The sequence below is a fragment of the Trichechus manatus genome, unplaced genomic scaffold (genome assembly GCF_000243295.1).
Source record: "Trichechus manatus latirostris isolate Lorelei unplaced genomic scaffold, TriManLat1.0 scaffold00069, whole genome shotgun sequence".
NCBI lineage: Eukaryota > Metazoa > Chordata > Mammalia > Sirenia > Trichechidae > Trichechus > Trichechus manatus.
Genome location: NW_004444005.1, coordinates 8,600,532 through 8,622,247, shown reverse-complemented (window position 1 = coordinate 8,622,247; position 21,716 = coordinate 8,600,532). Strand labels below are relative to the sequence as shown.

General features: G+C 52.5%; 1 protein-coding gene across 1 annotated transcript in view; it reads left to right on the top strand.

The window, feature by feature from the left end:
* The window catches only part of CELSR1 (cadherin EGF LAG seven-pass G-type receptor 1), a 194,138-nt gene that overhangs the window by 95,945 nt on the left and 76,477 nt on the right, over positions 1-21,716 (top strand). Inside the window, exons 7-9 of the mRNA XM_004380065.1 lie at positions 7,948-8,170; positions 14,990-15,105; positions 17,613-17,701. Coding sequence (XP_004380122.1) covers positions 7,948-8,170; positions 14,990-15,105; positions 17,613-17,701 — 428 coding nt within the window. The remainder of the gene's footprint in view (positions 1-7,947; positions 8,171-14,989; positions 15,106-17,612; positions 17,702-21,716) is intronic.

Genomic DNA, 21,716 nt, shown 5'->3' with positions numbered 1-21,716 from the left:
TATGTGAACCAGTGTGGGTGTGTGTGTCTATGTACATGAGGTGTGTGGGTATATACGTGTGTGTGCACATGTGGTATGTGGGCATACATGTGCACAAGTGTGGGTATGTACGTGTGTATGTGATGCATGAGTGTGTTTTGGGGGACTGGAGGTAATTTCTTAGGTCTGGTTGCGATGTGGCGGGGTGGGCAGAGGCTGGCGAGGAGCCCCACGTCCAGATTCAGCCTTAGCTGTGCCCACTTTCCCAGACCTCGATCGGCTGCCCTGCCTGAGTTCCACAGCCTAACTGCCTTCTCCCTTCAGTCTCACACCAACATGGCTTCAGGACTTCCCTTTCCACTTTCCCCATCTGCTCTAAGATTTTTAGTGCATCTTTTAGGTTTTCATGAACATTTGACATTTTTTACCCAGATGGAAACACCATAAGGGCAGGGGTCTTTGTTATCTTCACGCTTGTAACCCCGATGTGTTGCCATCAAGTCGATTCCAACTCATAGCAACCCTATGCCTAGAAAATGGCCCATGCTGGGCAATTTATTGGATGGATGGATGGGTAGATGGGTGGGTGGGAGGGTGGATGGATGGATAGATGGAGGATGGAGGAATAGATGGATAGACTATGGCTGGATGAATGAATGGATGGAGGATGGGTGGATGATAGATGGCTAGATAAATGGATTATGAATGAATGGATGGAAAGATGGGTGGAATGATGGATGGATGGATGATGTATGGTTAAATGAATGGATAGATGAATGGATGATGGATGAATGGATGGAATGATGGATAGATGGATGATGGAATGATGGATGGATGGATGGATGAATGATGGAATGATGGATGGATGGATGGATGGATGATGGAATGATGGATGGATGGATGGATGGATGATGGAATGACGGATGGATGGATGGATGGATGGATGGATGGATGGATGGATGGATAGGCAAAGTTTCACAAAGTTTAATAATTTCTGACGTACCCTCTTTTCTGAAAGCCTGGAATTTCCCCTCCTCCTTTCCTCAAATCTTTCTTCTGGTGGCAAATCTTTTGACTTAAACCACTGTTGGAAGGTGTCTGCTTTGTTAATATGCAAGAGGCCTTTCCATGTTTTTTCTGTATCTTAACACCGAATGTCATGACTGAGCTCCTTGATGGGTATTGGGCTTGTCTCCGGGTTTGCTGTCTTTGTGTTTCGCTAACCCCCAAGCCTGCTACTGGCCTGGTCACCACCTGATGAAATTGTCCCACGCTCAGTGCTCTCTGGCTCTGCCACTGTCCTTACGTCTGAGTTCTGCATTCCATACTGATCTTGATTCTGAGTAAACTTCAGGCTTCAAAGTGCCTTTTATGCCTCTGCTCGAGTTGCACCCTCACTGCCTTGGAAATTCTAGTTTTTCTAGTTCATAGCTTTCTTAGCACTAGGAAGGGATTAATTATCTTTTATTTATTTAAACACTTAAGTCATCAAACCTTTATAGGCGGTTTTCCTCCTGGGGCCCATCCCGCTCTTCTCTCATCCCTGAGGGCCTTGGCCTGGCTCTGCCCCTCTGGGGGCCCCTGGGGCTCTCTGCACCTCTGTTCTCCCTGCAGCTCCCAGGGCAAATTCTGAGCTTCTGCTTGGCTGACTCAGGAATCAGCCTCCTCCCAGTCCCCGTCAGCAGCACCCTTGTCTGGGCCCTCTCCCGGACCTGCTGGGATAGTCCCACCGCCTTCTAGACCTCTGTCCCCGATCAGCCCGAACCCTGTACCCTGCCAGGTCCTCCTTATCACCAGGTCGACGCCTGGCAGGGTGCACATCTGGCACCTAGCATCCAGGCCCCACCCTGTGCCCTGAGGGGTCCCCTGGCTGGGACCCTGGGTCTCCCAAGCCTCTGTTGGGCCGTTTCTGGGGCTGAGAGAGCCCTCGCTCCTCCGATGAGGACATGTGTGAGGCCTTGGGGGCCAGAGGGGCCATGGCTCCTAGAGCGTTTATTTCACAGTTAAAAATTGGTGTAGGGGTTTCTTTCCAAAATTTCTCTTTGGGGTGCCACATTTGCAGCCATGGCAAGGAGGCTGAGCCCTGTGTCCGTCATATTGAGGGGCTGAGAGCCCCGGCTGTGGCCTAGGGGTTTGCGACGGGCCGCATTTATTATTGAGTACGGCTGTCAGCTTGGCCCTTGGTTTAGGGGGCTGGGGGTGCTTAGTAGGACAGTGGGGAGTTTGCCCAGGTGTAAAACAACTCGTGGGGTCCGTGGTGGTTCAGTGGTGGAATTCCCACCTCCCACGCAGGAGAACTGGCTTCAATTCCCGACCAGTGCACTTCACGCTCAACCGCCACCCTCTGTCAGTGGAGGCTTTCCTGTTGCTGTGATACCCGACAGGTTTCAGCGGAGTTCCAGACTAAGATGGACTAGGAAGAAAGGCCTGGCCATCTCCTGGAAATCAGCCAGTGAAAACCTTGGGGATCACAATGGTCCTTACCCCAACCAATCACGGGGATGGTGCAGAACTGGCCGTGTTTCATGCCGTGTGCATGGAGTCTCCATGTGTCGGGGGGGGGGCTGACTCAGCGACCGCTGACAACAATAGGATGACTCAGAGCCAGCGTTTGACTCCAAGCAAAATACTGGTATGTACAGAGATCTCAGTGTCGTCCTTCTGTGGTACCTAGGGTCCATATGCGTCGGAACCGACTGGATGGCACCTAACAACAACAGAGAACTCCGAACTTATTTTGAGTAAGAATTCCTAGAAAAGGAAAAACGAAGTGAAAGCTTGATAGTAAGCACACCTGAGACCTTTTATTTCATTAAAACGGTGTTTAAGAGCAGTATTAAATAATTAGGGATAGAGAGCTTCTTATAAATTTGATCCCAGTTATCTACCTTCCCTAAGATGACTTCAGGGTGCCTTGGTGGCTCAGTGGTTACGCATTCTCGCTAACCAAAAGGTCGGCAGTTTGAACTCACCAGCCGCTCTGTGGGAGGAAGATGTGGCAGTCTGCTTCCGTAAAAATTACAGCCTTGGAAACCCTATGGCGCAGTTCTGCTCCGTCCTGTAGGGTAGCCATGAGTTGGAATCTGCTTGAAAGCGATGGGTTTGGTTTTGAGTAAGATGGCTTTAATAATTAAAAATTCTCCTTTCACATGGCTTCTCTACTTCCCGGTCAGTAATGTCACGTGGGTGGCTTGAAATTGGCCGTAGCGGGAGTATTCACACCACCGAAATTGGCAAGTGCTACAAATCAGGGAGCTGGTTGCCGGCACGCCGCTGCATTAAACTAAGTTTAAGGAAAAGCATTAGTGAATTACTGGACACTGCAAACAGAGGAGCTGGAGTGTCTGCACAGGAAGCATCGTTGGGTGTAGACTTGGTAGCAGACCTTGAGAAGGAGCCTTCAGGGGACCGGGGAGTTGGCCTGAGTGAAGATGCCAGAACCCTGAGATGAGACCCTTTCCCAGGCAGGCCCAGTTCATCTGAAACCTGAACACTCAGTTCTCACCGCCTTTTTTAAAAACTGCATTTTTAACTGTAAAATTAATTCCTCACCCATTGCATCAATATAATTCCTGCATTGTTTGAATCAAATATGTGAATTATGTCAGTTTTGTGACTGCATGGATTAAATACAAGCATTAATCATTGGCTGGGACTGGGGAAAATGCCGGCACTTATGACTTCACTTCTCAAGCATTTCTTGAGAACCTGTTGGCGCCAGGCTTTTGCCCTCTGGGTGCTGAGCATCCTGGGCGCGGCCTCAGAGCCAACCCTGCCCTGTCCCTGCCCTCACAGAGGCTGGGGGAGATGGATGTTCACCAGCAGTCCCATAGGTGGATGTGAGCCTGGAGCCACAGCGAGCGCTCTAGAGAGGGAAGGTCCTCATCCATCAGAGGCTGCTGTGGGCGCTCTGGGCCTGGTCAGGTGGGCAGGCAAAGGTGTCCCTGAGGGCGAGTTCCTGAGTTAGAGGACAGGCGTGGCCAGGGGACAAACAGAAGAGAGGACACCGAGTAAGGATGAATTGATGTCCACCGCTGGGTCATTGCTGCTGATGGTGGGGAACATCTACAGTCTTACTGCGTACCATGTATGTTACTCCGTCGAACCCTCCCTGCAGCCCTGGAGGAGAGAAACCACGTGGCCACATGGGAGGGCGTGGGGCAGGGGGGAGTGTGTTGGGGATGGAGCTGGGCATGTGGTAAGGGTCCCCACTGGAGCAATGGGAGTTCTAGGGTCAACATTTGAAAAGGTCTCTCTGGTCCTGTGTGAAAAACAAGCAGATTTGCTCTTCAGTGGGCAGCTGGATGGGTGCAGGGGACCCATGAGGTGGTCACCGGTGTTGTGCAATGGACGTGGGGAGGCGACATAGACTGGGAGTGGACGGGGTAGTGGACACAGGGACACAGGACTCTGGAGTTAGATGGGTATGAGGGGAGGAGGGAGTGGGGTGCCTCCAAGCTCCCAGCTTGCCTCCCTGCCTGGTGATGGAGCCCCTCCCCCAGATCAACCTGGAAGAGAATGGGCTTGTGGAAGTGAGGACCCCGATTCAAGGACGGAGGTGCCTCGAGAGAGACGGGGGCGAAGTACTGGATATGGCTGTTGTAGGGGTGAGGGGAGCTGTCGAGGCAGGAGGAGCTGGCCCATGCCAGGGCCCCAGGTGTCCCCTTACATGATGAGGTGGGAGGAGCCTGTCCTGAGGGCTCAGAAGCTCGGGAAGAGGCACCTGCAGGGAAGGTGGCCCAGAGCTCCGTGCTCGCAGGGAGTGATTTTAGTACAGCGCATCCCACAGGGAAGGTGGCCCGGAGCTCCATGCTCACAGGGAGTGATTTTAGTACAGCGCATCCCACAGGGAAGGTGGCCCGGAGCTCCGTGCTTACAGGGTGTGACTTTAGTACAGCACACCCCACAGGGAAGGTGGCCCGGAGCTCCATGCTCGCAGGGAGTGATTTTAGTACAGCGCATCCCACAGGGAAGGTGGCCCGGAGCTCTGGGTTTGCAGATTGTGATTTTAGTACAGCGCGCCCCACAGGGAAGGTGGCCCGGAGCTCTGGGTTTGCAGATTGTGATTTTAGTACTGCGCACCCCACAGGGAAGGTGGCCTGGGGCTCTGGGTTTGCAGAGGCAAAGACTGACCACAATTGTAATTTTAGTACAAATGCACAGGGCCACCAACTGGAAGTTAAAAAAAGAAAAGAAAATCCATCATGGTAACAAAAAGCAAAACTTCATAGAGACTTAGCCTGATTTACCACACACTTAAAGTAGCAAGGGCGTCCAAGCAGAGCAACAGACATATGCCGGCCTCGCTGTCAGTGGGAAACCCAGACGCTTCAAAGGTGGCCTGTCATACACAGCGTGTCCCTTGAAGCCTCAGCGCCGTGAGGCAGGGGGAGTCAGTGGTTCCACCCTTCTCGCTTTCGGAGGCTCAGCCTGAGGAGAAGGGTTTCCCTGTGGCCACTGAAGACTGTGCTTGGAAATGGGACTAAGCGCAAAACCAAACCCACTGCTGTTGAGTTGATTCCGACTCACAACGACCCCATAGGACAGAGTAGAACCGCCCCAAAGGGTTTCCAAGGAGCGGCTGGTGGTTTTGAACGGCCCACCTTTCGGTTAGCAGCTGAGCACTTAACCACTGCCCCACCAGGGCTTGTGGGAACAGGACTACCAGCTGTGAATTCCAAATTTACGACCCGAAGAACCAATGAACGAAGGCTTTCATCACTCAAGGCCTTCCTGTCTTTGGTCCCAGGCAGCAGGCCGCCTGTAGAGGAAATTGTAGATGTGAGGAAACGGTATCCTCCGGTGCTTAAGGGAGGGCGGCGGGAGTGCAGACTTCCCAGTTGAAGGAGAAGGTGGTATTTTGGAGGCGGTGTGGTTGGAGCTGGTGGGGGAAGTGGGCCGAGCTCTGCTTTTATCAAGGGTGAAAGTTTGAACACTTGGACCAAAGCCTGGACTTGAACTTGGCGTTAATGGAGATTCTGGGACGCAGTGGAAGGAAGGAGTGTGGGAAGAGCCATGCCCCCGCGGAGGCCTCCCTTTGTTTGCCTTCACGGGGAGGTGAGCACAGCCCGCCCTGTCCCCCCACTTGCAGCTTTGTTTTCGGGAATATTCTCTGCCTGACCAGCACCTGGCTAAGCTGGGGCTGTGAAAGCAAACATTTCCAAACGGCACATGCATTGTTCAGGTAGAAACTGAAGAACCTGCCGTGTATGAAGAAGGAGAAATGCGCCGTAAGCTAGGCGTTGACTGTTAGTACAAGAATTTAAGGTGAAGGCTGCAGGCCGCCCCCCCGGAGAAGAGGCCCGGGGCACTGACTGCTGTGTGAGCAACTGAATGTGTGTGTGAGCCGTGGGTGTGAGAGTGTGTGTGCGCACACGTCAGTGTGATTGTCGTTATTACAAAGTCATCTGCAGTAAGAGAAGCCTAAACAGCCTACATGTCCATCAATAATACGATGAGAAACAGCTGATTTAGATATTGAAGCACTCTTCCAATGCAGTACTGTGCAGCCCTTCAAGGAACCCTCCCTTGGGCTTCCAGGAAGCTCCCCAGGATACATCGTTGAGTCAGGTGGGCAGGCCGCAGGCAAGGTAGACAAGATACACGTGTAGGCCACCCTACGTACTTATTTTCTGGAAGGGCACGCAGGACACTGTTGAAGACTTTTACTCTTCATGCCGTGCTTTTTGTGGTTTGAGTTTTTTAGTATGTGGCTATAATAGTTTTATTTGCAAATACAGTCATTTAAAAACCAGGGGCTGACAAAGAGTTTTGCTGTGACCTGGGGAATTTTCCGATTATCTGAAGCCCCTGATGGTCTGTGAGGCAGTTCTGGCTGGTGTCCACCCTGCATGTTGGAGGCGGAGGAGGTGGGTCCTAGCTGTGCCGGCATGGGAGCTGTTATGCCCACCCCAAGAAGCAAGGACTGCTCTGCCCAGCAGCTGCTGGCCGACATGGTGGCTGGTCTCCGGGTGCCATTCAGAATTGATTGGTTCTGTGTGCAACCCCCCCCAGCTGCCTCGGGGGAGACCCTTTATCTTTTGGCGAGCACTAGGACCCTCCCAGCAGGCCAAGTTCCCAGCACCCTGCTCTGATGGAGCCTCAGGAGGAAGAGGCGGTCAGCTGTGGGCTCCCCAGTCGGTATCTGTGGGAAGCAGGAGGCATTAGGCCCTGGGGGTCGGGGGGGCGGACATTGGAACACAGTGGTCCCTGCCCTCAGTGAGCTCCCAGGCAGGTGGAGAGATGGACATGCTTAAAAACATTGAAGTCCAGTGTTGGCGGGCTGTGCAGGAGGTCTCCATGAGAGGCAGAGGGTGGGGTGGGGGCACAGCAGGAAGGCTGCCCCAGAAGGTGGCCCTCTGGTCCAGTCTGATCACGGCCCACTCCAGAGTCTCGGACAAGGCTCGGATGTGTTCATGTGATTATGGTGGCACGGGTGTAGGGAGGGAGGCCGGAGGCCCTCTTGTCTGTTTCTAGGTAATTTGTTTGTAAGAGAGAGTCCAACTCAGCCAGTAGGATGTTCAGAATGGGGTTGGATACTGAGAAATGTTCATTGCGGCATAGTCTCTTTGCCTCCTGGAATACGGAGAACCCAGAGGCTTGGGACGGGGATGGTGTCAGTGGGGATGGGGTCAGTGCTGAATCAGTCACCTGACACATTCCATTCTCAAGTGCTTCTTGGAAGCCCACCAGCCCACCCCAGCCACTTGTCCTCGGTTCTGTTCGATTACCCTCCAGGCACTGGGTGCCATTGTTACCATGAGAAAAACAACATACGTATAACTGCAGCCCGACTCTGCTGTGCTTCCAGGAGAGTTAACACTTGCATCGCAGACCTCACACCAGAGCTGTGTTTTCTTTCTGCAGCTGACTTACAGCTTGAGTGTTCTGGGGGCCACGAGGGGCTGGCCTGTCCCTCCCTTGGCCACTTGTGTGACCTCTGGCTGTGTCCTCTCCTCTCTCCTGCAGGGGAGCACTGTGAGGTGAATGTGCGCTCGGGCCGCTGTGCCAACGGAGTGTGCAAAAACGGGGGCACCTGTGTGAACCTGCTGATCGGCGGCTTCCACTGCGTGTGCCCTCCCGGCGAATATGAGAAGCCTTACTGTGAGGTGACCACCAGGAGCTTCCCACCTCAGTCCTTCGTCACCTTCCGCGGCCTGCGGCAGCGCTTCCACTTCACCATTTCCCTCACGTGAGTGTGTGCCCCCGTTGTGTCCCCAACAAGTGCGTAGAACATAATTGTTGTTCGGTGCCATCTAGTTGGCTCCAACTCATAGCGACCCTACGTACAACAGAACGAAGCACTGCCGGGTCCTGCACCATCCTCACAATCGTTAGGCTTGACCCCACTATTGCAGCCACTGCGTCAGTCCATCTCATTGAGGGTCTTCCTCTTTTTCGCTGACGGTCTACTTTACCAAGCGTGATGTCCTTCTCCAGGGACTGGTCCCTCCTGATAATGTGGTTACTGGGGCAGAAAAGTGTCACATTGTGTCCAGATGCACCTCTTCTTTCTAGATAACAACAGAAGTGTCGCTCGCTGGTGGCCTCTGATACTTGAGTAGCTCTGACCAGTGCTGGCTGCAGGACTGACTGCATGATTTGTGGGGCCCAGTCCAAAATGAAAATTCGATGTCCCTTGTTCAGAAATTATTAAGACGTTCAGAATGACAGCAACAACAGCCAACAAGCTTGGGGCCCTTCTGAGCGTGGGAGCCTTGTGTGACTGCACAGGTCTCACACCTGTGAAGCCGGCCCTGGCTGTTCTAGTCCAGCTCTCTTGCCAACATTTGGGCATCTCTGACATCCAGGCAGGGGCTCTGGTGGTTCAGTGGTTAAGCACTCAGCTGCTAACTGGAAGGTAGGTGGTTTGAACCCACCAGCTGCTCCAATGGAGAAAGATGTGGCAGTCTTCTTCTGTAAAGATGACAGCCTTGGAAACCCTATGGGGCAGTTCTCCTGTGTCCTGTAGGGTTACTACGAGTCAGAATCGACTCTGCAGAAACGAGTTTAGTTATTATAGGCTGTCCAGGTGGCCGAGGTAGGGGAAAGGAGACCTGCAGTGTATGAGTGTCTTGGGGCCACTGCAGCCAAGTACCACAAATTGGGTGGCTTATAACCACAGAGCTTTCTTCTCACAGTGTGGAGGCTGGGAGTCAGAGATCAAAGTGTCCACAGGGCTGTGCTCCCTCCAAAGGATCTGAGGGACAGCCTGTTCCTTTCCTCTCTCCCAGCTCCGGGAGGTTGCCGGCAATCCTTGGCATTTCTTGGCTTGTGGATTTATCACTCTGTCATCACATGACCGTCTTCCCTCTGTGATCCTGCAGCACTCGGAGGTGGGAGGGTGGAGACTGGCCGCTCAGCACCTGGCCTCCAAGCATGGACTCCAGTGGGAGGTGGGGCAGATACTCTCCAGAAGGTCCCAAAAGTCAGTGCTGCAGGGCTTGGATGCTTAGACTGTGCGTGTATGGATGTGCCAGCATATCTGCTTGGATGTCCCACACATGCCTCCCACTCGGCAGGTTCAAGAGGGACCTCAGGGCTCGTCTCAGGAGGGCCTGTTGCTGACCCAGCTGCTCTGGCAGCAGTGTCTTGACCCTCTGTCCCCCATCCCCAGTCACATCCTGTGACCCCTCGTCCTGCACCTCTCACATCCATCCACGGTTGCCCACTCCAGCAGTGCCGTCGGCCTCAGCTTCTCCCCCAGCCCTGCCCTTGGCCATTCCCCTGACCCCTCGTCCTGTGCCTCTCACATCCATCTGCTGCTGCCCATGCCAGTTCCCAGTACCTGGTCCAGACCTCCATTGTCTCTCACCTGTGTGACGCCTGGTGTGACAGCCGCCATCTGGTCTGCTGTCCAGCCTGCATCAGGCTGAGCCTGTTACCATCCTGCCACAGCCCCTTCTGCATGGAGCACAGGGCCCTTCGTGGTCAGACCCTGGCGGCCCCTCCTCCATTTCCTGCACCTCAGGCCCTGTGACGTGGCCCCTGACCCCCTCATACTTCTCTGGGCCTGGGCCTTCCTGGCCGCCCCACCCACCTGCTTCCTTCAGGAAGCCTGCCCCAGCCTGGCCCGCATGGTGGGCAATGCCGTCACTGCCCGCCCCCTGGCCGCTGTCCTGACTTGGACGTCCTGGTCTGCAGGGCTAGCGTCCTGCCCACTGCGGTGACCCCGCCAAGGTCAGACCTGGCACTTCCTCAGCAGGAATGGGCTTGAATCACTGCTGGCTTGCTGCAGTAGGGCTCAGTCTTCCAGCCCTACGCTGATCTTCTATGCGGTTCGCTGGTTGGGGTCAGGAACCCCTGCCGGACTTCCTGCTCCCAAGTTTGTTCTGGTTGTCAGATTATTTGATTGTGTCAAAGTCCCCAGAGCAGATGCATTTTGAAACCATTAGGTAGTCACACAGGACTTGCTGCAAAACTTGCCCCAGGTCACAAAGCTAGCAAGCAGGACTCCGCCCGGCGTTTTGCCTGTGGCCGGCGCTCTCAGTACCCCAGCCCATACACGCTCTCACTCTGGGTTTGCGCTTTCCGGTTGTGGACGTTTCTTGTGGTCTGTCTAAACTCACCCAGCAGAGCCGTGGAAAACAGGCTTGGTGGTCTGCTTCCATAAAGACTACAGCCAAGAAAACCCCATGGAGCAGTTCTACCCTGTCACACATGGGGTCACCATAAGTCAGAGTCAACTCAAGAGCAACAGGTTTTGTGTTTTGGTTTGGTTTCGGCCCCCTTCCTGAATGTCCTTATTTGGACTAACTTTGATAAAGTAATGACAGTAGCTGCCATTTGCTGACCTCACTGTGTGTGCGGGCGCAGTGCTAATTGCTTTAGTTCTAGGCCTGAGATTATTGCCCCTTTTCTAGGGAAATGGGGATGCTGGAGAAGTGAAGGAGGTGCTGGGCTTACAGCTCAGACTCCAGGACGCTCTTGGCGGCGTATCATTTGACTCTGAACATGGTTTTGAGGTTCAGGTCATTAGGAGACCTGCTGTTCTGAAATTGCCCCTCAGGCTCTGGCCCGTCAGCCACAGCTCCCCCACTTTCTCACCTTCTGCTCGTGGGCAGACCGCTTTCCATCTTTTCAACTGGGAAATGGGGTGCAGCGGTTGGAATTGTGTCTCCCCAAAAGTTATGTTGAAGTCCTAACCCCCTAGAAGCTCAGAATGTGACCGACCTCATTTGGAAAGAGGGTCATTGCAGATGTGAAGAATGAAGATGAGGTCGTTAGGGTGGGGGCCCTGATCTCTTTGTGACTGGTGTCCTCTGAGAACAGGAGAGACAGAGGGAATACGGGCAGGTAAAAGAGGAGCAGAGGTTGGAGTGATGCTGCCGGGAGCTAAGGAATCCTGGAGCGCCCAGAAGCTGAGAGAGACAAAGAAGTGTCTGTGGAGAGAGTGCAGCGCTTGCCGACACCCTGACTTTAGACTTCTAGGCTCCACGGCTGAGAGAGAATAAATGGCTGTTGCTTAAAGCCACAGATTGTGCTGCTCTGCTAGGCAGCCTGGGGACTCTAATTTAGGAGCTAACCATGGCCCCCCAGTGGTTTACCGTGAGAGTTTGGGGAGCACAGGACGTGCCTGGCATGGTTCTGATTGCCATTACTCTCCCCGCCCCCCTCACCTGTAAAACGAGCCGGTTCACCCTGCAACAGCGTCAAGCCCTGAGCCCTAGTGGCCGGGCCTGGGTCGTTGTCCTCTGCCCACTGTCAGCACTGAGCCCCTGCTCTGTGCCCTGAGCCCTGTGCTCCAAAGGCCGCCCTGTGGGCACTAGCTCCCGGAAGCTAGGAGTGCCTGGGGATCCCCAACCACACTGTGTCTCATGCGGCTTGATGTTGAAAGCAAAGGAAACACCAGTCCTTCCAAATCGAATGGGTCCCCAAGTCTTCTGGGCAGCACCTTGGAGCATGTGATGGGTGTTAGCTCAGGGTTCGTGATGTGGGCACATGTATAGTCATTGCCACCCACTGCGTGGTACATCCGCAGCCCTCGGTCACGTGGGCGGTGACTGTTGGCAGCAAATCAGCCGCAGGAGGGGTCCCCGTTGGAGGCCGACCCGAGCAGGTGTCCGGAAGTCCTGGTGCCAAAGCAAGACGACCTGTGTTGGAAGCTGGCAAAGGAAGCCTGTTGGCCCGAGAACACAGAGAAACTAGAAAATAGTGATGTTTCATTACATGTTTGCACAACGTAACGGTGTGTCCCCCCCCACTGGTGTGTAGTATTGGTGAGATCATTTGACAGCGATTGATGGATGATTCGCTGATGCATGAAGATGCTGAACAGTCAGGTCAACGTGAAGTCACTGAGTGGTTTGTAGGTAAGACTTCAAAAGCAAAGTAATAAAAACAATTCTCCCAAAGTCTTTACAGAAGACCAGTTACACTTTTGGGGCTGTGGTTGCAGGTGGGACAAGGCCCTCTGAGACACGTGGACCCTCTGTGCCCCCTGAATGGAGCAGCTGGAGCATGAGCTGGGTTGCTCTTCATTTCCGGCGGTTCCTCTCACAGTCTCTTCTCCTGTTTCAAGCTTCTGTTGGCCAAGTGCCTGGGGATCCCCAGGGGGCTCTGTTTTCCCAGCCACCTCTCATTCCTCCTCTGCTCTTCCTTGTTCTTACCCCCTTCTTCCCCTGGCCCCCTTCTTTTTACTTGATTGTTCAGAACCCCCTGTCTTAGTCATCTAAAAAAAAAAAAACCTCTTGCCATCGAGTCAATGCCGACTCCTAGCAACCCTACAGGACAGAGCAGAACTGCCCCGTGGGGTTTGCAAGGAGCAGCTGGTGGGTTCAAACTGCTGATCTTTTGGTGAGCAGCCGAGCTCTTAACCACTGCGCCACCAGGGCTCCTTGTTAGTTATCTGCTGCTACTAAAACAGAAGGACCCCAAGTGGGGGCTTTAACAAACAGAAGTTTGTTTTCTCACAGTTTAGAGGCTAGAAGTCCAAATTCAGGATGTCAGCTCTAGGGGAAGGCTTTCTCTATTCTGTTGGCTCTGGAAGAAGGTCCTTGTCTCTTTGAGCTTCTGCTCCTGGCCGATCTTCATGTGAATTGGCATCTCTCTTCCCCATTTCTGCCTATGCTTGTTTAATCTCTTTTATATCTCAGAAGAGATTGACTCAAGATACACCCTGCACTAATCCTGCCTCATTAACATAACAAAGACAACCCATTCCCAAATGAGATTATAACCACAGGCATAGAGGTGAAGAATTACAACACATATTTTTGGGGGGACCTCTGGTGGTGCAGTGGTTAAGAGCTATGGCAAGCTACCGCTGCTAACCAAAAGGTTGGCAGTTCAAATCCACCAGCCTATCCTTGGAAACTATGGGCAGTTCTACTCTGTCCTTTAGGGTCACTATGAGTAGGAATCGACTTGACGGCAATGAGTTTTTTTTAGGGGGGAGGGTGGGACACAATTCAATCCATAACACTCCCCTCCTGGTCTTGCTTGGGTTCCTTCTCTAGTTCTCTGCCTCCAGCAGTGGGCAGGTTCTTGCTGGGAGGGCACAGTGCAGGACGCGTAACACTGACAGCTACCTGCTCTCACCAGCTCGTCTCCTGCCTTGGTCAAAAGAGAAACTCGCCCAAGAGAAACCTACCAAAGAGAATTAGGAGGGAAGCAAGTATGGCATTGAGCTGATCCCGGGGTTAATTAAGCCCTTCTGCCTGCCCACTCCACCCCTAAAGCATGCAGCTTGTTGTACAGGTATTTTGTTGTTCGTGTTTGTCATCAGTTCTTGCTGGCATTCTAAGCAGAGGGGATTTGAGATGCAGATGTGAACTACTGATGTTACGTAAGTCAAGGACAAGGCTGAGGTAGGTGTTTGAGGCTGGTTCAGGCAGACTCCTGCTGCCTGAAAACAGATAAACTAGCCTTGAGTCAAAGGAAGGAATTTCTCTCACTTAATCTCTGCTGACAGAGACATCCAGCTAACTCAGGAAACAGCTCTCACTTCATTCAGCAGGTTACCAGGGTTCTCTGTAACCGGAGACACCAGGGAGACGTGGTACAACTCAACAGCCTGGAGCCCTCAAGGCTGATGGGGTAGTTTTCCTCAGGACCACTGGGGCAGGAGGCAGATTTCTGAGAAAGTATTTCTCGCATGTCAGAATAATCAGCTTTTTACTCTTTGCATGCTTAAAGTTCTGACAGGTATATTCATTTCATGCGTTTATTCATTCTTTGATCCTTTCATCCATTCATTTATTGTTAAGCACTCACATGGGTGGGACTTTGTTATAGGCTCTAGGATGTAGCAGTGAACAAGAGTCATAATCCCTCCGCACAAGGATCATACATTCTTATAAACAAATACATAAATCTGGATAATTTCCAAAATAAACTGTGTGATGTAATAGACAGATGGATTAGGGGGTGCATATTAGATAAAATGAGTCAGGAAGGTCTCTGAGAAGGTGACATTGGTGTGAGATTTGAAGAGCCACGGAAGATTGTTTCAGACAGAGGGAATGGCAGATGCAAAGGCCCTGCGGCAGGAGAGAGCTTGGTGTTTGGGAGCAAAAGGATGCCAGTGCGGCTGGAGTGTGGTGGTAGAGACTGAAGGCCATAGGCCTTGAGGTGGTCTCTCAACACTAGCATCCCTGTGGGAGCAGAGGCCGTGTCCCTCTGCCCAGGTGTTCACGTGGGGGATCTCTTTCCAATACCAGGAGATTCACTGCATGTGCTTTCTGTCCAGACATCTCTAGTTGGTCTACTGGCTGTCATACTTCCAGAACATTGTGCAAATGTAATCTTTGCAAGTTACACAGAACGTAGAACCAGATTCACCCATGGAATTGGGTTGGCTACTTCCAGCAGAGAACGTCACTGGTCAGGTTTTTTATGGCTTGTCAAATCTTGATGTAACCAGAGTCTTTCTGGAAGCGCGGGCCCATGTTCTTCCTTCCTTTGGCTGGGCTTGTCATTTCTGGCCTGCCTCTCGTTTCCACGTCTGCCACCGGTAAACCCTCCATTCTGAGTCACTCACCGTGTGACATGCTTCTGCTTGGTCCCTCAGGTTTGCCACCCAAGAAAGGAATGCCTTGCTGCTCTACAACGGTCGCTTCAATGAGAAGCACGATTTCATCGCCCTGGAGATCGTGGGCGAGCAAGTGCAGCTCACCTTCTCTGCAGGTAAGGCCTCCTCCACAGGAAGGAACAGCTCTCTAAACGCTTCAAGCGCTTTGTCCCTTAAAACTACTCCAGTCCTGGGCAGGGCCTTCAAGCATGCTCACCCTTTGGCCCCCTAAAGAGAGAAAGCCAAAGTGTACGAAGATGTTCACTGCATTGTTGTTTATAATGCCCAAACATAGAAGATACAGCTCGAATTTCCAAAAATCAGGCAATCATTAAGTAAAACGTGGTACATTTGTAGCTTTAACATATTTACAAAGCCTTTAACAGTGTTTTTTACAGGGAGATTTTAACAGTATAGGGAGGTTCTTCATAAACATAAACATGAATACGGTGTGCACATAGAAAACAGACTGGAGGAAAGTGTACCAAGACGTCAGCCATGATTGTCTCTGCATGGAGGGATTATGCAACTTTTCACTTTTGTTTTTGGGGATCTGTATTTTCTAATTTTGGTAAAATGTACTGTTTTAGTTTTTAATATATATCCAGATCATGTGATCCACTATTTAAAAAAAAAATCTGGGTAGCTTTGATGTTGAAAATATTTCCCATCTGTTGAAAGCTTTAAGGAGAAGGAGAGAGTGCAGGTGTTCATGTTTTTGGAGGCTTGGTGGAGACTATATCTGACTGTGCTCAGTTTTGATAACGCAAACCTGAGAATAACTTAGAGCTACCACTGAGATTCCCCCAGGGTGATCCCCCTGTTAGGAATTTTCTGGATTAAATTGGGATGCACGTTTCAGTGTGTTAATGGTGTCCAGACAGGGACCCTTCAGCCGTGAGTAGCTTTTCTTCGTGCCTTCCTGCGTGGGGCCCAGTGCTCATGATTTTCTGGGTGGACTCCCTCTGGCCGTCAGATGCCTCGCTGGGAGTGGGTGACGTGCCCACCCACCCTTGCTCTCTGGGCTGGCATAGACGCTGCCGGGAGAACCATGAGGCTCCTGGGCTTGGTGCTTTAGAATGTCCAAGCTTTCTCAGATCAGAGTTGGAACAAGGCTTCCGGGTGTGGGCTGGGGTTTTCAGCCAAATGCCAGGCACTTTGAACGAAGCATTCAAACAGAAGAGGAAGTAGGCCATTTTTAAACTATGTCCTTAATTTTTCAGTCAAGGAATAAAATCAGTGGTCTGTAATACAAACTGTCTCGAGCCCCTGCTCGGTGGTCATGTTATTTAGCAAAAGCCCCTCAGCAGCACAGGGCCCTCAGATGGGGGCCACAGCCACACCATCTCCAGGTGCCCATTGTGACTCCCAGGCTCAGTGGGGTGGGATGCTCCTCCTCTCCCCGGATTCCGATCTGCAGACCCATGCCCCTCTTTTCTGGAGTGTCCAGCTGGTTCCCTGGGGACTGCATCTCTTGTCCCAGGCTTGGCGATGGCTGACCCTGCCCTTTTGTGCATGCGAAGCTGCTTCCTCCCAGCCGCCTGCTTAACCTGGAGTGCACACCAGCACCCCCGAGGGCGTTGAAAAATTACACCTGCTTATAATACCAGTCCTGGTGGTGCAGTGGTTAAGAGCTACAGCTGCTAACCAACAGGTTGACAGTTCGAATCCACCAGCCACTCCTTGGAAACCCTACAGAGCAGATCTGTCCTATCAGGTCGCTGAGTCAGAATCAACTCCACGGCAACAGATTAGATACTTTTTTGTTACAATGCCAGCCCGGCTGAGGCAGGAGCTCCAGGACCGGCAGTGACATCGATGCCTCCCCCCTCAAAGAGACATAACCGTATGCTGTGACCTCACGGTGACGTGCTGTGTGACATTCTAGTATGTCGTTCAGAACACGGGGAAGTACTTGTTACCTACAAAGTGAACAGTGTAAGGGACAGAACTGCCTCAGTTGGGATTTTGTCTGTGTCAGTGCAGGGCAGAAAGGAGGGGACCCCGCTAAGGGGTAACCCTGATTGCTCCTGGAAATTACAGCACTAAGACGTGGTGTGGCTGGAGGGGTGGTGGAGGGCCAGGGTGGTGGGTGGCTGGGGCGGGGGAGGAGGGGCCGGGGCGGGGCGTGGAGCTGCTGAGCTGCTGAGCTCGTCATGGGTGGGTTCCCCTTCTCTACACGTTTTAACATTTTTCCTGTTTGAAACAGTGCACATGAGTGACTTTCCTCATCAGAAATGGGAAGCTTAGGGGCAGGCCCTGAGTAACTGGGAAGGGGTGGTGATGTGCCCTGTGACCTTCCGTGGAAGGGGACATGTGGCCTGTGGCTGTGGAGCACTTGGGGAAAGGCCGTGTGGGTGGTTGGCAGGTAACCTTTCAAGGCCTTGAGCTGGAGGGGAGCCCCTGCTTTCCTTGCCAGCCCCCGAGCAGCCTTCATGGTTGGGGTCAAGTCCTCAGGTGTGGGTGGAGCGGTGGGTGCCTGGGGTTGGGTGCTGCAGGACGGGCAGGAGCACGGCCACGTTTCTGGACGGGGTGCCCCCGCCCTGCACACAGCCTCGCGGCCGGACCCTGGGTCGCCGACGGGCTGTGACCTCTGCTTCTGTCTCTTCCTTCCTCCCTGCAGGTGAGACCACCACGACAGTGGCACCGCAGGTGCCCGGGGGTGTGAGTGACGGGAGGTGGCACTCCGTACAGGTGCAGTACCACAACAAGGTAGGACCCCGCACCCGCATCCTGCCCGCGGGGCGGCCGGCCGTGGTCTCCCGGCAGGTGTTCTGTCCTAAGACATTTAACCCATTGCCGTCGAGTCCATTCCGACTCACAGCAACCCTACAGGACGAGCAGAAGTGCCCCATAGGGTTTCCAAGGCTGTGATCTTTACGGAAGCAGACTGCCACATCTTTCTCCCGAGGAGTGGCTGGTGGGTTCAAACTGCCCACCTTTCGGTAGCAGCTGAGTGCTTAACCATTGTGCCACCAGGGCTCCTTCTTTAAGACGTTTACACTCTGAAATTAAAAAAAAAAAAGACGCTGGCAGAGAAAGTGATTTCAGAAGTAAGCGTTTGTCGAGGGTCTGGTGTGACTGCCCCAGCCCTGTGCTAGGGCAGGGGCACTCCCGGGCCAGGGAGAGGGACAAGACCCCGGAGGTCACCCTACAGTGTGGCAAGGATGCAGAAAGAATGTATTCATTTGCAGGGACTCTGGCTGGGGTCTTTACTGGTGGCTAAAATTCCCGGCCACTCAGACATCACTCCAAAGTCAAAATCGTTCATTGTACCAGGTGTTATGGATTGAATTGTGTCCCCTGAAAATTTGTGTTGTAACTCCTAACCTCTGTGGCTGTGTTTATAATCCCATTTGGGAATGGGTTGTCTTTGTTATGTTAATGATGCAGGATTAGTGTAGGATGCATCTTAAGTCCATCTCTTTTGAGACATGAAAGAGATTAAACACACAGAGGCAGAGATGGGGGAAGAGAGACGCCACATCACATGAAGATCACCCAGGAGCAGAAGCTGCACAGCTGACAGAGAGAAAGCTTTCCCTTAGAGCCAGTGCTAGCCTCCTAAACTGTGAGAAAATAAATTTCTGTTTGTCAAAGCCACCCCCTTATGGTATTTCTGTTGTAGCAGCACTAGGTAAGTAAGACACTGGGTATAACTCGAGCCTCACAGTGCGGTCCCAGGAAATGCCAAGGCACTGGGGGTGTTCTGAGTTCTGCCTCATTTGACTGTTAATTGGTTTGTCTGGAAACACGTTGTTGGTTTCTGCATCAAGATGCCCCGCTTGGCTTTGCTGTGGTTTTGCGGATACTTCTCTCCTTGCTCAGACCGTCCAGGCCACCTCCCCTTGAACTGCTCTGTGTTGGGGCTTGCCCGCCCGCACTGGCTCAGCCCTGTCTCGCCCAAAGGCCTCCCAGAGGGGCTTCGCTGAACCTGGCTGGCAAACCAGGGTTCTCTCCCCTCTGTCGGAATTAGGCTGTGGAGGAAAGTGGCTTCTGGTTTTCGTATCCACGGGGTTCCAGTTTTTCAGAAGCACCAGTGAACGGCACTTGCCCCCCAGCACTTGGGCCTGAGGTCACTGTGTCATCAGTGACCCCCCTAAACAGGTATAGCAGTGACCACCTGCACAGTGGCCCCTAAACAGGCCCCTAGCAGTGAACACCCCCAGGGGACCCCCTGAGCAGGCCCCAGCAGTGACCACCCCCAGGGGACCCCCTGAACAAGCCCCAGCAGTGACCACCCCCAGAGGACCCCCTGAACAGGCCCCAGCAGTGACCACCCCCCCCGAACAGGCCCCAGCAGTGGCCTTGGATAATTTCCTAAGTCTCGTACCCGTGGCGGGAGCTGCCTGCTGCCCGTTGGTGCTGCCCAGGGAAGCGCCTGATGTGTGTGCGAAGCGCCTCACTCCATTTGTGATGGGGGCAAAGGAGATGTTGGGGTGGGGGGGTCTGGAGTGCACATCTGAGGAGACTGGGGACAAAGTGTCATTCTTGGAATTTTAAGCAATAGGGAGGGGGTGCCCATGTGTGCCAGGGGCAGGGTCTGGGCCAGTGGCGAGTGGCTGCTACTGTCACTTCTGTCACTTCTCTGGAAATGGCAGTGAGCAGCCCATGGGCCGCTGGTTGGAAGCGTGTGTGAATAAATAGAGGAGGTGGGGTGGGAGCTTGGTGGTCCGGCAAAAGAAAGAGGATGGGCCTCTGCTAATACAGAGAGATACGTTTATCACAATTGCCCTATTTCAAAGACTCTCACTTTTGCATGGAGTGGTGTAAACGGTTAACGTGCTCGGCTGTTACCTGAAAGGTTGGCAGTTCGAGTCCACTCAGAGGTACCTCGGAAGAAAGGCCTGGTGGTCTACTTCTGAAAAATCAGCTACTGAAAACCCTGTGGAGAAATAAATCAATCACAAAAGGGTAAATACTGTATGACCTCACGTATACAAAAAGACAAGAAAAGGCAAATGTATAGAGACCAAAGTTTATTAGCGGTTAGCAGGGGCAGGAGGGAGGGGGAAGGAGAGACTAACGGGGGTGGAAAAATCCCATTGATTAAGGGTAGGGTGCGCAGCCGATTGATGTAAGTGCCGTCAATAAGTTGTACCTGTAAAAAGTTGAATTGGCAAAAGTTGTGTGATAGACATATTTATAATCACGGCAAAAAAAAAAAAAAAAAGAGTAGCTGCAGAGGCTGCTTATATACAGCCAAATGCCTCATGGGATTTGGGTGCTTGGCTTGGAGCTTTAGGGTCATGGTTTCGTGGGACATCCTAGTTAATTGGCCTAATTGTGTGTTCAGTGCTTCTGTTCTACCTCCTAGTTTGTTGCGTAGCGCCTGGGGTCTTAAAAGCTTGCAAGCAGCCATCCAGGTACAGCAACTGGTCTCCATTCGCCTGGAGCAACGAAGGAAGAAGGAGAGTCAGGAACAGGAGGAGGAAATGGAATGTGTGGTTGACTGCCTCCATGAACAACTGCCTCCTTTGTCATGAGACCAGAAGAACTGGATGGTGCCCGGCCACCATTACCGAACGTTTTGATCAAAGATTCCATAGAAGAATCCTGATCAGAGAGGGAAAAGACAGAACAGGACTTCTAATTCTCATGGACTCCAGACTTTCTGGAGCCATGGAGACTGGATGAACCCCCAAAACTATTGCCCTGAGATCATCTTTAAACGTTAAACTAAAAATACCCCCTGAAGTCTTCTTAAAACCAAACAACAATTTAGCTTAACTAGCGAAAACTGCCTGCCTTGAGCATTGTGCTCTTTTAGGAACTATTTACGTAGGATCACACTGACGACAGTAACGTGAAAGTTTAGACAGGAACCTTAGGGGGCAGTGAGTTTACGTCAGTGGGGGAGAAACAACTCGGAAAAGGGGGGCGAGAATGGTCATACGACTCGGAGAATGCAGTCAGTGTCACTGAATTGTACATGTAGAGACTGCTGAACTGTTGTACATTTTGCTGTGTGTATTCTCAGCAACAACAACAAAATAAATAAAATTTAAAAAAAAAGAAAAGAAAACCGTACAGAGCACAGTTCTACTCTGACACACGGGGGTCTTCATGAGTCAGAGCTGACTTAACAGCAGCAGGTACTGGTACTACTTTTTGCATGACATGGTGGCCACCTGTGGCTGTTGGGACAATTAGTAGCCACTGTGAACACACCTGAAGGAGCTCTGGTGGCACAGTGGTTAAGTGCTCAGCTGCGAATTGAAAGGTTGGCGGTTCGAACCCTGCAGCCGCTCCTCGGGAGAAAAGACGTGGCAGTCTGCTTCCGTCGAGATCACAGCCTTGGAAACCCTGGGGAGCAGATCTGTTCTGTCCTGTCCTGTGGGGGCGCTGTGAGTCGGAATCGACTGGACGGCAGTGGGTTTGTTTATGGTTTGGTGAGCAGCTTCCATTTGTCCGGTGGGAAGCAGCGGGTTCAGGTCAGAGACTGAACCTCCCCCTCCGGCGTTGTCACCTGGGGGCTGTGGCGGGTCTACGGTGTGGTTTTACCCACGCATCTCCATCCGGAAGACGTGTCTTCCCCAGTGAACACCCCATGGGGCTCTCACCCCCACTTCAGCTGCTCTGTCCTACCTCTTTGGGGTGCCCCCTGGGGCTCCCCAAAAGGAATTTTCTACCCCTCATAATGAATACTTTCAGTCAGACTGTTCTTTCCACTTCGCCCCCACCGTGGCAGACATCCCCCTGCAGACTGCCCTCCGTACCACATGGT